At 30.0% G+C, this 15,270-nt stretch overlaps 1 protein-coding gene across 7 annotated transcripts in view; it reads left to right on the forward strand.

Annotated features, from left to right (window-relative positions):
• The window catches only part of LOC129917111 (liprin-alpha-1), a 66,056-nt gene that overhangs the window by 40,429 nt on the left and 10,357 nt on the right, over positions 1-15,270 (forward strand). For 3 of the 7 annotated variants that reach the window (XM_055997455.1, XM_055997457.1, XM_055997458.1), the window contains exons 2-8: positions 9,709-9,810; positions 11,727-11,891; positions 11,953-12,027; positions 12,126-12,197; positions 12,260-12,346; positions 12,432-12,719; positions 14,555-14,692. In XM_055997455.1, the coding sequence (XP_055853430.1) occupies positions 9,709-9,810; positions 11,727-11,891; positions 11,953-12,027; positions 12,126-12,197; positions 12,260-12,346; positions 12,432-12,719; positions 14,555-14,692 (927 nt within the window). The remainder of the gene's footprint in view (positions 1-9,708; positions 9,811-11,726; positions 11,892-11,952; positions 12,028-12,125; positions 12,198-12,259; positions 12,347-12,431; positions 12,720-14,554; positions 14,693-15,270) is intronic. The other 4 variants (XM_055997456.1, XM_055997459.1, XM_055997460.1 and 1 more) reach the window with 2 other exon arrangements.

Raw genomic sequence — 15,270 nt, forward strand, 5'->3', positions numbered from 1 at the left:
TCGTCGTCGCGTCGGCTTAGAGCGCAAACCTGCTAACTGCCACCTGCAAACTCCACATACAAATTATTGCAAAAATGTATTAAAATTATAAAAAGCTTTTAAATCTTCTTATCAATTAGTTTACATATATGAAATCTAGAAATTTTTAATATTTTTTTCAGGAGTATATAAAAGTGGATTTAGCTGTTTTTCACTCTAAGCCGATGATATGTTTTACTGTCCCTTTTTGAATTTTTACTTCGAAACTTGATTCGGCTTTATTAACATTCAATTAAATTACCTAATAGTATACGAAATATTGACTTTTTTGTGGAATGAAATACTGGATGGATTGATTTTTTGTTCAAATCCGAAAGAAGGGTGACAGAAAAGTTATGTTTTTCGGGACGACACCCCCCGCCTTCCAGGCAAAATCCGCCATTTTTGAAAACGTGGATTGATCTATGGGAACCCGCCAAAAGTGTGAAAACAAAAAGTATTCACGACTTTTAGTATTAGGTAGGAAAGTCTGAACAGATAAAAGTATTCAAGGAAAAAAGTATGCGCGACAAAAGTTCGAAAAATGGAAAACTATTATTTTGACTGGGTTTTGATCTGGCAATAGTTACAAAGAGAAATGAGAATTTGCGAAAACAAATGTGGCGATGGACAATTCTGATTGGTCAAGAAAGAATAAATAGACGAATTCATTATTAGATAGGGCTGGTGTCTCAGAAAAAAGAGAGTATACAGAAATATTTATTCATAAGGAAAAGGATAGGAGGTCTAAATTTAATTTTCAGTCTCGCAGCTGCGATGAGCGAGGCAAGGTTAAGATTGCGCTCGATTATTTTTTGTATCCGTAACAAAAGTGTGAAAACAAAAAGTATTCTCGACTTTTAGTATTGGGTAGGAAAGTATGAACAGATAAAAGTATTCAAGGAAAAAAGTATGCGCGACAAAAGTTCGAAAAATGGAAAATTATTATTTTGACTGGGTTTTGTAAGAGTGAGAATAAATAGACGAATTTATTGTTAGATAGGGCTGGGGTCTCAGAAAAAAAGAGAGTATACAGAAATATTTATTCATAAGAATAGGAGGTCTCGCAGCTGCGATGAGCGAGTGCGGAGTGTTGGAGTGCGCGAGATTATTAGTCCTTTGAAATGTTGCAAAATTTTGACCGAACCTTGCATTTTAGGTAGGACAAGATTTTTTTGTTTTGATGTGTAGAGTAGGTTAATGGGAGTATACAATCTAGTTTTCGGGGTTGAAAACCTCGTTTAAACTGTTTTTTAATAATATCTTGCTAACCGTTAGTCCCACAAAAAATGTTTAAGATGGTTTTTGTAGATAATTTAGTTCTCTACAATTTTGATTAAGGTACTTTTTTCTGTAAAATTGGAAATAAGAAAGTTATACTTGAAAATAGATGTACATTTTCAAGAAAAAATACTTTGAAGGGCCACAACTTTTTTTCTACAACTTTTATTGAAAAAATTCCTATGACAATTTTTAAAGATCATTTAATTTCCAACAATTTGATGTGCTCATTTTGCAGATTTCGTTTACATAAAGGTGCTGCAATGGTTCTACAAAAAAAGGTAACAATTTATTTTGGTAGGTACTTTTATAACATATATTTTATTTTTTTTACTTCAATACGAATGATTTCGAAGGAATATGTAAGCTGGGTCAAAGCAGGAAGAAAATCGTATATTTTAGGGGATTTCAGGTCCTGGGAAACCAGGGCAATTTTCTAAAAAATATTTTACTTTTGAAAAAAAAAAATTGTTTAAAACCAACGATTATTTTATTTTAAACGATTATTCTAATTTTAATTAAACCTGTTTTATAAAATAGTGAATGAAAAAATAATTTTCAAAATCAAGACTTTTAAGAAAAATTACGAAAAAAATATTTCGAACTAATTTTGTTCAAAATGTTATGTAATTAAGTGATAATTTAGTTTTCAAAGTTCAATGCTGTTATATGTTTTCAAACAAAAACAAAAAACCGAATGCAAAAGAGTTTTGTCATTTTCGAGAAATTAAAAGAAAATATCTATTAAGAAACTACTAAGAAACCCCATTATTTTTTGTTTTTTTGTGACTGGATATTCAAATGGAAGAAATAATTTTCTTGAAACTTAAGGATCAGAAAACATGGTTTAAAATTCTTTTTATTATTATCAACTGCTTGCTTACATATTTTGTGTTGTTTTCATTTAAAAAACTGAGATTTAATTGCTCCAAAGTATTTATCTCAACTCATTTTTAGTGGGGGAAAAATGGTTAAAGTTGATGGATTTAAATACTGTGTTTCATTCGTACAGAATATCCTTTATAAGATATTTTCGTGAAATTTAAACTCCGATAAAGATTGAATTTAATGTGTGCACAAGACATTTTTTATTTATGATGGTTTTGATTAATTCAAGGTTAATCGTTTAAACAAAATTAGTTCGAAATATTTTTTTCGTTATTTTTCTTCAAAGACTTGATTTTGAAAATTATTTTTTCATTCACTATTTTATAAAACAGGTTTAATTAAAATTAGAATAATCGTTTAAAATAAAATAATCGTTGGTTTTAAACAATTTTTTTTTTTCAAAAGTAAAATATTTTTTAGAAAATTGCCCTGGTTTCCCAGGACCTGAAATCCCCTAAAATATACGATTTTCTTCCTGCTTTGACCCAGCTTACATATTCCTTCGAAATCATTCGTATTGAAGTAAAAAAAATAAAATATATGTTATAAAAGTACCTACCAAAATAAATTGTTACCTTTTTTTGTAGAACCATTGCAGCACCTTTATGTAAACGAAATCTGCAAAATGAGCACATCAAATTGTTGGAAATTAAATGATCTTTAAAAATTGTCATAGGAATTTTTTCAATAAAAGTTGTAGAAAAAAAGTTGTGGCCCTTCAAAGTATTTTTTCTTGAAAATGTACATCTATTTTCAAGTATAACTTTCTTATTTCCAATTTTACAGAAAAAAGTACCTTAATCAAAATTGTAGAGAACTAAATTATCTACAAAAACCATCTTAAACATTTTTTGTGGGACTAACGGTTAGCAAGATATTATTAAAAAACAGTTTAAACGAGGTTTTCAACCCCGAAAACTAGATTGTATACTCCCATTAACCTACTCTACACATCAAAACAAAAAAAATCTTGTCCTACCTAAAATGCAAGGTTCGGTCAAAATTTTGCAACATTTCAAAGGACTAATAATCTCGCGCACTCCAACACTCCGCACTCGCTCATCGCAGCTGCGAGACCTCCTATTCTTATGAATAAATATTTCTGTATACTCTCTTTTTTTCTGAGACCCCAGCCCTATCTAACAATAAATTCGTCTATTTATTCTCACTCTTACAAAACCCAGTCAAAATAATAATTTTCCATTTTTCGAACTTTTGTCGCGCATACTTTTTTCCTTGAATACTTTTATCTGTTCATACTTTCCTACCCAATACTAAAAGTCGAGAATACTTTTTGTTTTCACACTTTTGTTACGGATACAAAAAATAATCGAGCGCAATCTTAACCTTGCCTCGCTCATCGCAGCTGCGAGACTGAAAATTAAATTTAGACCTCCTATCCTTTTCCTTATGAATAAATATTTCTGTATACTCTCTTTTTTCTGAGACACCAGCCCTATCTAATAATGAATTCGTCTATTTATTCTTTCTTGACCAATCAGAATTGTCCATCGCCACATTTGTTTTCGCAAATTCTCATTTCTCTTTGTAACTATTGCCAGATCAAAACCCAGTCAAAATAATAGTTTTCCATTTTTCGAACTTTTGTCGCGCATACTTTTTTCCTTGAATACTTTTATCTGTTCAGACTTTCCTACCTAATACTAAAAGTCGTGAATACTTTTTGTTTTCACACTTTTGTTACGGATTCATTGATCTATATCTCCAAATCAGTTAAATTGATTGAATAAGTTATATGATCAAAGTTGTAAATAACAAATATTTTTTCTGTGCGGACTTTTTGGAATTTTTCTTATAGTCCCTAAGATTAATTTTTCGCCATCATCAAAGTTTAAGAGCATCAAATATCCTATAAGCATCAAATCTTATAACTTTAAACGAGCTAAAATTGTTTATATATATGTATATATATATATAAATATATATAAAATTGGGATCTCGGAAACGGCTCTAACGATTTCGATGAAATTTTCAGGGTTTGTTCATCTAAGCGAGTAAAAAATTTTGGAAGTATTTTTGGAAAAATCCGCCCACTGCCACGCCCACTTTTTTAACATATAAGTTTTTTCAGAAACGGCTCTAACGATTTCGATGAAATTTTCAGGGTTTGTTTATCTTAGCGAGTCAAAAGTTTTGCAAGTTTTTTTTGGAAAAATCCGCCCACTGCCACGCCCACTTTTTTAACATATAAGTTTTTTCAGTAACGGCTCTAACGATTTCGATGAAATTTTCAGGGTTTGTTTATCTTAGCGAGTCAAAAGTTTTGGAAGTTTTTTTTGGAAAATCCGCCCACTGCCACGCCCACTTTTTTAACATACATATAAGTTTTTTCAGAAACGGCTCTAACGATTTCGATGAAATTTTCAGGGTTTGTTTATCTTAGCGAGTCAAAAGTTTTGGAAGTTTTTTTTGGAAAAATCCGCCCACTGCCACGCCCACTTTTTTAACATATAAGTTTTTTCGGGAACGGCTCTAACGATTTCGATGAAATTTTCAGGGTTTGTTTATCTAAGTGAGTAAAAAGTTTGGAAGTATTTTTGGAAAAATCCGCCCACTGCCACGCCCACTTTTTTAACATATAAGTTTTTTCGGGAACGGCTCTAACGATTTCGATGAAATTTTCAGGGTTTGTTTATCTAAGTGAGTAAAAAGTTTGGAAGTATTTTTGGAAAAATCCGCCCACTGCCACGCCCACTTTTTTAACATGGAATTTTTTTTTGGTAACCACTTTAAGGATTTCGATGAAATTTTCGGAGTTTGTTTATCTAAGTGAGTAAAAAGTTTGGAAGTATTTTTGGAAAAATCCGCCCACCTCCACGCCCACTTTTTTAACATGGAATTTTTTTTGGTAACAACTTTAAGGATTTCGATGAAATTTTAAGGTTTTGGTCCCCTAGCCGAATAAAATGTTTTGGAAGTACTTTTAGAAACATCCGCTCACAGCTACGCTTATTTTTCTCACATATTAGTTTTTTGGTAATTGCTTTAAAGATTTCGATAAAATTTTGAGGGTTTTTTCCTCTAGGCAAATACAACATTTTGAAAGTATTTTCTCTTACATTAGTTTTTTTTCGCGGAGACAGATTCAACGATTTCAATAAAATTTTGAAGGATGGTTCCATATTTTACGCATTGTTCTTTTTCTTTTTGTTACAATAACTAAACAAAAATTTTTAGATCATGACTTTTTTGATCATGTATTGAAACTTTTAAGTAATTTGTTAATTAGGTATCACACATTACCTTTGTCTTACGTTTTTCTTTTGATTAAATGCAACTATTGTTAACGTATAAAAATAAAATAACTCACAACAAGCCGACAAGGCTTAACTTGAAAAAAAGATTAACTTTATGTACACTATCCAAAACTTTCTGACCCGTAAATTAAAATTTGAACAAAAAGGGATCTCATTGCTGTAGGCATTTTCGATAATGCAGATTCCTGTAACCCTTCTATCCATTACTGATCGTCGTATGTGTATTCAAACGTAAATAAACTGGATTATAAAGTGGGAATGTGGTGTTTTGTAACCCGCGAAAAAACTGGTCATTGCAAACTCAAACCCACTCCAAAAAATTGCTGTTTACATTTGACTTTTTTCACTGAAAGTTATGACATTTAAAGATACCGAGCAAAGCTCGGTCACCCAGGTACTATCCTATAGTTTGTTAAACTGTTGAAAGTCATGCGATTTTTCATTCAAAGTTAACTTAAAAGCACTCAGCTAAATAATGTTCAAACAAAATAAGTAAGATTCAGAAAAATAAAGTTGTTTTTAGTTTTTTTTTTTTTTTGTTCTTTTGTTATATCCTAACACTTAAATTACTTATCTCAATTTTACAAAGCGTGTTGTTCGTCTGCTGGTTAATGGCTGTGTGACATCATATACAATTGAGTATGGCGCCTCCGTTTAACAATATTCTAACAAATACCATTGATATCGGAAAAGTCATTTAGGAGAAAGTACTAAATAAATAAAATGCACGCTTGGATTGCATGAACTTGCTCTTAGAAATAAAGACTTTTTATATACAAATTTCGCAAATGTTTATTAAATTTTTGACATAAAATTCGATCTTCAAATGAAAATAAGAACATACCTATTAAATTAAATCGAACTCCAAAAAAGTATGCAGCTTAGTTTCTTTTATTAAGATGCATTTTTAGAAATAAAATTTCAATATCGCTAGATTCGTTTAAAAAAAACTAATTTTTTTATAAATAAACATAAAAAAAGTTATGTGACGCCATTTTGTGGGAACTGCGAACTTATCAACATCTAAAACCAAAATTTCAAAAATTCAATGTCTCGTTTTCAAAAATTAGATTTTTCAAAAAAAAAAAAAAAAAAAATTTTTTTATATCAAAAAATATTTTTTTTTTGAAAATTTTGATATTTTTTTATATTAAGACGATATAAATGCGTTTGTATAGAAAAATTCGTTGAAATTGAAATAGTACCTAATATGGGAGATGTCAAAATTCAAAAAAAAAAAATTTGAAAAAAAAAAAAGCTGTTTTAATCAAAACATAGACATTCTCTGAAGACTATAACTTGAATTTTTTAATCAAAATTATAAGAGCCGTTTTTGAGTAAATCAAAAAAACCGAAATTTGCCTGTCAAAAAGGTATTAATGTTAAGTAAAATTTGTAATACAATTCAAAAGCTTTTTAAATCTACAGGAAAAAAAAATTGTTAATAAAATTATATTGTTAATTTAATTAAACTTTTGGGTGTCCACTTTTTAATAAGAAGTTTTTTCCGCATATCACATTTTTTTTTATAAAAAAAAACCTCGCAAAAAATTATCAAAAAAAAAAAAAACAAATTTAGTAAATATTGCAGTCATATCGCCAGCCAAAGAAAAATTATATTACTATCACAAGTACCTACCTATCTTGTATTAATATTTGTCCTTGATTATTATGATCCAGACCTCCTCAAAGTGTTGTTTAAAACTGAATAAAAAAGTTTAAAAAAATCTATTTCGAAAAACTTTATATTGCTCTTCTCACTGTCATTGAAAATATTTCAATGAAATTGTTTTTTGATATCAATACTTATTCCAATGACAAGTGCATCAAACAATAAACAATAATTATTCAAATAAAAAAAAGAGTTTTTGTTTGTTTGTTTAATTTAACAACACACACATAAAAATAGGCCATCATCAGAAGAAGTTTATTCAACTGAATGAATGCTTTCAATATAGTACGAGTAAATTTTAAAACAAAAAAAAAATAAATAAAAAAACTTTTCTAAACTGCTTAAGCAATTCATCAGAATAAAAAAAAATATCGTTCCAGGGAATAATAAAGGAATAGGAATCATACTTTTATATAGAAATGTATTTGTAGGTATGCTCAAATAAAGAAAAAAAAAAAAAAAACAAGCAATTGACATGTTTAAAAGCAGTCAGTAGGACAAAAGTGTGAGTGGCATCGCTAAAAGCTATCGCACAATAACTTTGCTTGTCAGAGTTCAATGGATCGTTTTTTTATTTTTTCTTCTTCTTTATAAATAAATACCTACGCAGTAGATGATTTTTTTTTGTTGTATAAGATTTAAATAATATTCTGCAGACAGTTTAATAGTTCCGAAAAAAAAAAAAAAATAGATAAATAAAACGAAGTCACTTAATATTTCATAAACATCATGCTGGTATAATGAATCAAATTGTACAAGATAGGCACACATAGTAAATAAAAGCCATTTATTTTATAGGGTAATGAAGGGTGAATAGGCATTGGTTACTCTTTTATTTTTTTTGGAAACATATTAATGGGGTACTATCCTTATAAAATATGAAGAAGCTTTACATTTTTGAAACAGTTTTTCAATTTGCATGATTTTTTTTACTGCTCCTCTTGATGAAATGTTCTCTGTAATGAATTGTCTTTTGATGGGTTCCCTATGATCACTTGTACTATGACTAGATTAGTTGAGTTTAAACCAACCCACATGTATTTTTTTCAAGTTTTTCTTTGAGAAGCTTTCCGAACATAATATCAAAGAAATATTTTTTTTGTTTTTTCCCTTAGATTCCTTTTAGGACCCCAAAGGCTTTTTTTTAGACTTTCTCGGAGTCCAATTCATTTTTAAGGAGAAGACCTTTCTTTTACTTCAAAATTACTGAACTTAATTTCTACGATTTATTTTTTTTTTATTCCCTTAGCTTTCCGAACATAATTTTTTTTTTTCCTTAGATTCCTTTTAGGACCCTAAAGGCTTTTCTTTAGACTTTTTCGGAGTCATATTCATTTTTAAGAAGAAGGCCCACAAGCTTTTATTTAAAATTCCTCTTTCTAAGCATAATATTGAAAAAAATGTTTCTTCTGATAAGGACCCTAAAGGCTTTTCTTAATAGTTTCTCGGAGTCTTGTTCATATATAAGGAGAAGACTTATAGGCTTTTCATTCAAGTTCCTCTTTCTGAACATAGTTTCTGAGAAATATTTTTTTCTATTGTTTCCTAAAAACTTACATTAGGACCCTAAAGGCGCTTTTTTAAGGGTTTCTCAGAGTCTAATACATGTATTAATTAGGAAAAGACTCCTTCAAGTTGCTCTTTTTGAACATAGTTTCAGGGAAATATTTTTTTCTTCTGTTTTAAATAATGTACATTAGGACCCCAAAAGATTTTTTTTAAGGGTTTCTCGGAATCGAATTCATATTAAAAGAGAAAACTCACTGGTTTTTTCTTCAAATTTATTTTTCTAAACATAATTTTTTCTTGTGATTCCTTAAGATCCTCATTAGGACCCTCAGACTTTCTCGGAGTGGAATTAATATAAGCTCAGGTTTTTTTTTTTTTTGTTTATTCAAGAAGACTGCTCAATTTTTCTCTTATGAATCAGAAATGTACTGTTGCCACATGTCCCTAAATGTCAAATTACCCAATTTCACCCTACTTCTTGGTACCTTTTTTTTCAAAAAACAAAAAAAAAAAAACTGACATACATTTATTTAATTTGACCATTTCTTTGATGAAAACTATAATAAAAGATACCTTCTCGTCGGGTATATTTATGCATTCATGTAGGGTCCTTGATAGAAAATTATCACAAACACAAAAAAAAAGCAAAGAAATCCTTGATATTCTTTTATTTTTACCATACCATGTGATTATTTAAGACACATGTGAATGAAATACGTTATACGTATAGTGCAAAGGATTGAGATTAACGAATAAGATCTATAGGAGAACATATCGTTATAATATTTAAACATTCCAAACACGACTTTTTGCCTATATCTAAAGATGGCAGAGAACAAAAAGGAACAAAAGGAAAGAAAAAAAATGTATTTCCTTGCTTTTTCTGATATGTGAGGAGGCTCTGTCACATTTTGGCAATCGATTTATTCAAACTTTATTAAATGACACTCAATAATTCGAATATATACATATGTCGAGAACTAGCTATATAAATCTATGTTATTTTAAATAGCTATAGCATGTCCTGAAATGATTTTTTTGTTCTTGTTTTTTTTTTTTCAGGAATTCGCGACCCTTACAAAAGAACTAACACAAGCTAGAGAAACTCTATTGGAGCGAGACGAAGAAATAGCCGAATTGAAAGCAGAACGAAACAACACACGGGTAAGTCAATGACACATATTCAATAGAATATAGAATAGAGGAAAGGATATATGTACGATATAGTACGTACATCCCAGACACAGCCGGCGCAGCATCAATTTGCTGCATAGTTTCCTTCGGCTCTGCTGGCGTGTTGCTCTTTCCTTCGAGAGTCAGCTTTTATAATAGATACGAAAAAAAGAACGTATAAATCTAATGGAACGAGCCGCCACCGCCAAACCGACATCGACATACAGTCAGGAGAGTAATGGACATTAATATGCGGTACATTCGATGTTATGATATCAAAATTAGTATGAGTGGAAGAAGAGAAGAAAAAAAAAGGACGAGAGTGAATCGACCTTTGATGTCCTTCTAAAAGTAATGATATACCCGTACAATTGTGTGTTTGTTGTATGTGTGTGATAAAAGTGTTTGCAGGGACGTTGTTGAAAAGGGGTTTCGAAAAATTGATTTATACTACAAGAATCCTTTCTCTAATTTAGCAAGGAAAACTTAAATTAGATAGCCGCCATGGTATGATTATTTTCTAGATTTGAAAGATCCGTTTGCTGAATAGTCTGCTGAATCGGTCGTTTCGTCCGCTGAATTCTCCAATCCCTCCACTGTCATTACCAAATTCGTAGCTGAATTCATTTGCTGTTAACCGGACACTTTAATAAAATTGATGTAAATGTTTGTGTCGTTAAGGCATTACATATTCTTATATTTACTTAATTGGTTTCATTTGTATATGGACTTAATTTTTAGTTTTTGATTTAGCAAATTTGGTTTGAAATGATTTTCTAGATTTGTCCGTTGATTTCACGAATTCCATTATTAATTTTCGCTTTTGATGAACTCTATTCTGTTGATTTCGAAGATTCGTCTGCTGAATTGCTGACTTGATTCTGATTCATATTTTCAATATTCCTTTTGCTGTATTCGTTATTCGGTCGCTGAATTGATCAATTCGTTCACTGAGTTGTCGGTTTTTTTTTTTTTTTTTTTTTTTTTGTAAGCCGGATTCATTTGATATTTGATACGTTGGTCTTAAAATGTGAAATGTCCTTTGATTTTCCGATTTTCGATTTAGCGAGTTCGGTTCGGAATTATTTTCTAGATTCTTCCGTTGCCGATTTTATTTGGATTCTTGTTTTGATTTAGAAGATTTGTTCGTTGAGTTACTGGATTCGTCCGCTGAATTGCTCGATCCGTTGCTAAATTTTTAGGTTACAGTACCAATTACATAACTATCGTATTGATGCGCTTGGTTGCTGAATATCACGTTAAATAAGCTGTAATTCTGATTCATACGATGAATTTACCAATACATAGCTGAATTTCCTAATTCATAAGCTGAATTGTTCAATTCATAAGCTGAATTGTTCAATTCATAAGCTGAATTGTTCAATTCATAAGCTGAATCGTCCAATTCATAAGCTGAATTGCCAAATTATTTTTCTGCTGGTAAGATAATCTTATTTTGTTTGGTTCTTAGATATAAATAATGAATTTCGCGACATCATGTTTTGGGGTCTTTGGGGTTTCGCTTGGTTTTCAATAATATATAAAAAAAATTTCCATTTGCAAATAAAGTTTCTCTTACTGAAAGCCCCTTAATTTTTCCCATGCTACGGTCTTGTGTGTTTGTGTGTGATTCTGTGTTTGTATTTAATGTACATTTATGAATAGTTGAGTATGGCTTTTGAAAAAAAAAAAAGAAAGTAGCCATTTGTAGTTTATCTTTCATTTAAAAAGCTGTAACCGGAAGCTTAAATCTGTTTTTTTTTTTTCATTTCCATGACTTTATTTTTTTTTTCTTCTTTTTTTAAGGAAATTTATAATTCATCTAAAGAACTATTATCTTAAAAAATGTATCTCTTCATGATGATGATTATTTTCTCTTTTGATATTATTTAAAAAAAAATTTGTAGCTTCTTTTGGAACACCTCGAGTGCCTGGTGTCGAGACATGAACGTTCTTTGCGAATGACAGTTGTCAAAAGGCAAGCAGCTGCACAGAGTGGTGTCTCTAGTGAGGTAGAGGTGTTAAAAGCTTTAAAGAGTCTATTTGAACATCATAAGGCTTTGGATGAAAAAGTAAGTTTTTTTTTAAGTTGAAGAGTTGGCTTTTTTTTATTGGATTTTTTGTTGGTTTAAGGTGAGGGAACGACTAAGATTGTCGATAGAGAAAAATACTGCCCTTGAAGAGGAATTAAATTCAACCAAAGATGAGGTACAACAAGTACAGTGACATGACAGTTTTTTTTTTTTATTTTTGAGATTTTTTTTTACTTTATTTTATTTCTTTTTTTTTCTGTCACATAAAAATAGTTACAGCAATATAAATCTGGTGCAATACAACATAATAACGATGCAAGCAAGGAGAATGGTACCGGAGATAAGGTTTGGCAGTTATATTCAATTAAAGTTTCAGAAAGAAATTTAAAAGTTGTATCCTTTCTCAGAGTGGAGGAGGTATCAATGGTGATGCAGCGGACAACATTGATTACGCGGCTAAAACCCACGAACTTCAAACTATTATTGAGAAACAGGTCGAATAAGAAAATTCAAAAAAAAAAACTTACATATTTTTTAATTTTGATTTTTTTTTTTTTAATTTTTTTCTTAATTTTGTAGACTGCTGAACTTTCTCAGTGGCAACGCCGTGTATCCGACTTAAATAGCCGAATAAATGAACTTGAAGATAATCTTGGCAAAGTCCAAAAAGATCTTTCGAAATCTCAGGAGCAATGTTCGAAATTACAACGTGACTTACGCGAAAATGTCGCACAAAAAGAAGACCAAGAAGAAAGAATAGCAACGCTGGAAAAACGTTACCTCAATGCTCAGCGCGAATCAACTTCATTGCATGATTTGAATGAGAAACTTGAGCAAGAACTAAGGCATAAAGAGGCTCAACTTAAGGTAAATTTTATTATAAATAACCTACAACATGTATTCTCTTCATTGTTGTATGTAATTATACTACGATTTATATATAATCGCACCATTTCGATTGTAAAACTTGGTGGTTTTTGGTATTTAAAAAAAAAAAATACATATCCCTCTTATACATATTACATTAAGCAGTTTTATATTTTCTACTATATAAAAAGTCCATAATCCGATGAATCATCTGTAAAAAACAAAAACAATAAAGGTAATGGAAGACCGTTTTAATTTTACCAAGCTTATGGTGACTAATAAACAAAATCCCCAAAAGCAGAAATTAGTGTAGTTGGCTATGGCCACTGTGATAACACATTTTGATCTTTTAAGCGAAACTTACACGATCAAATTATTGATTCGACTATACACAAGTTAAAATCTAGCTGAATTATGATTGATACTCTGGCAACCCTATCGTACTTTAGTGACAATCTTAAAATGACAACCATAGCACCATAGAACCATATGGACATCCCTCAAAATACATTATCTGCAAGGTCATAACGGAACTACAATGACATTCAGGGGCTGAAAGGTGACATTAAAAACACCAACTTTGTTGAAAACTTTACTTTAAAGGTTCAGTTGTTGTTTGAACATGCAGATTGCGTTAATCGTAATAAAAATTCTACCATTTAGAAGATATTCGCATTGAAGGATGGCTATTTTGGACGCCCAAGCTTCATTTGAACAAAATTTGACATTATGACAACATCAAAAATTGATCCAAAATTGAACAAGTAGATGGCGTTACTCAAAAATATAATTTTTTTACAAGTATTATAGTGCTATGGAAAAATGACTGTCATTTTGGATAAATCAACCGTTATTTGGCAGGAAATTTACATTTACACCATTTTAAGAAATTGAACATGCAGATGGCGTTACTACTTGGTAAGAAATTTCTGCTTTCACTTTAAAAGACAGCTGAGATATGTCATTTATTTTGAACGCTCAATCGTAGTTTGACAGAAATTTGACGTTTATGTAACCTAAATAATATTGAAAATGAAGATTGGGTTGTGTGACATTAAATTGAGGTTTGTAAGAGCTTAAGAAAGCGAGCATGCAAATAGAGTTACTATAGAAAATAGTTACCTACTCTGTAACATATGAAAGATGGCTGGAAAAGGAAAAAAATATTTTGAATGCACAGGATTTGATAGGAATTTGATGTTTTTTGTCACCTTGATAAGAAGAACATGCAATTTGCGTTATGCGTTACTCGTAAAGAAAATTCGTTTAACCAAATTTTGACTTTATGATAGCACGAAAATATTAACAAGCAGTTGGTACGGCAATGACCGAATTTTGACATTGAAGCAGATGGCGTTACCCAGCAATAACAATCTGATACTACAATAACCGTTGTTTGACCGAATTTTTAGATTATGAGAGCATTAAAAAATTGGCCAATCAGACAACGTTATTCATCAATACCATTCTGGTACTACAATAACTTTTGCCTTGGAAGAATGGATGTGTAAAGTTCACCCATTTTGGATGTTGAACTGTTGTATGACTGCAAATTGATATTTTGTGTTAGCAACTGAAACTATTCATCAGAAGCGTTACTTGTAAAGACAATTTCCGACAACTTTCTTACAACGTGTCAAATGATCGTGTAAGGATTTGCTAAATAGACATTCGAAAAGAAACAAAAATCCATTTTTTTTTAATAAAAAAAAATTTATTAAAACAGAAATGCTTTTTCTAACATAAATAATAACCAAACATTTTTTTTGCTAAAAAAATCCACATATTCCATGTTTTTTGTGTTTTTTTTTTTTTTTGCAATACATTTTATTTAGTTGCACGAGGAAAAAATCGCAGCTATTCAAGAAAAATTGGAATTGTCCGAACAAAAGCTGGCGCAACAAGCAAAACTTCCCGATATGGAAGAACAGCTGAAGGCACGCATGGAGGCGTTAACTCAGGTAGGAAACAAGGTAGGCAGGTTCATCATCATGTCAAATAAGATGTTTTTCTTCAATTACTTTACTGTATTCGTTTTGACTGGACTAAGAATAGTGAGAAATGAGTGTTATGTGTAACCTATTACCAAATCGAAAAAAAAAAAAATAAGCAAGATGCAAATTTTTTTTTAAGAACGAAAAAAAAATATTTTTAACACTTATAAACGAATTGGTAACAAATTTTTTTTATAAACTTGTTGAATATTTTTTTTTATTATAATATTAAAATAAATAATTTAATTTTAATTTTATGTATAATTAGAATTTTAAAAGAATGAATGGTTTTCTTTAGTGTGTAATTTGTATGATTTATTTATTTTTTTCTGTATTATTTTTTTTATTGAAACCTTGATATGTATTTAGTTCAACTTAATAAGTGAAAACTGGCTGTTTTATATTTTTATTTTTTTATATACAAAAATTAGAGATTGTATCAAATGATTAAATTACACAAATGTAATAAGTGTTTTCAATTAGATCTGTATTTGAATTAATTTTCTATATGTATTTAATTTGTTTGTATTTTTCTGTAAGAAAAATGCAAGTATACT

Source organism: Episyrphus balteatus, chromosome 3 (genome assembly GCF_945859705.1).
Source record: "Episyrphus balteatus chromosome 3, idEpiBalt1.1, whole genome shotgun sequence".
Lineage (NCBI taxonomy): Eukaryota > Metazoa > Arthropoda > Insecta > Diptera > Syrphidae > Episyrphus > Episyrphus balteatus.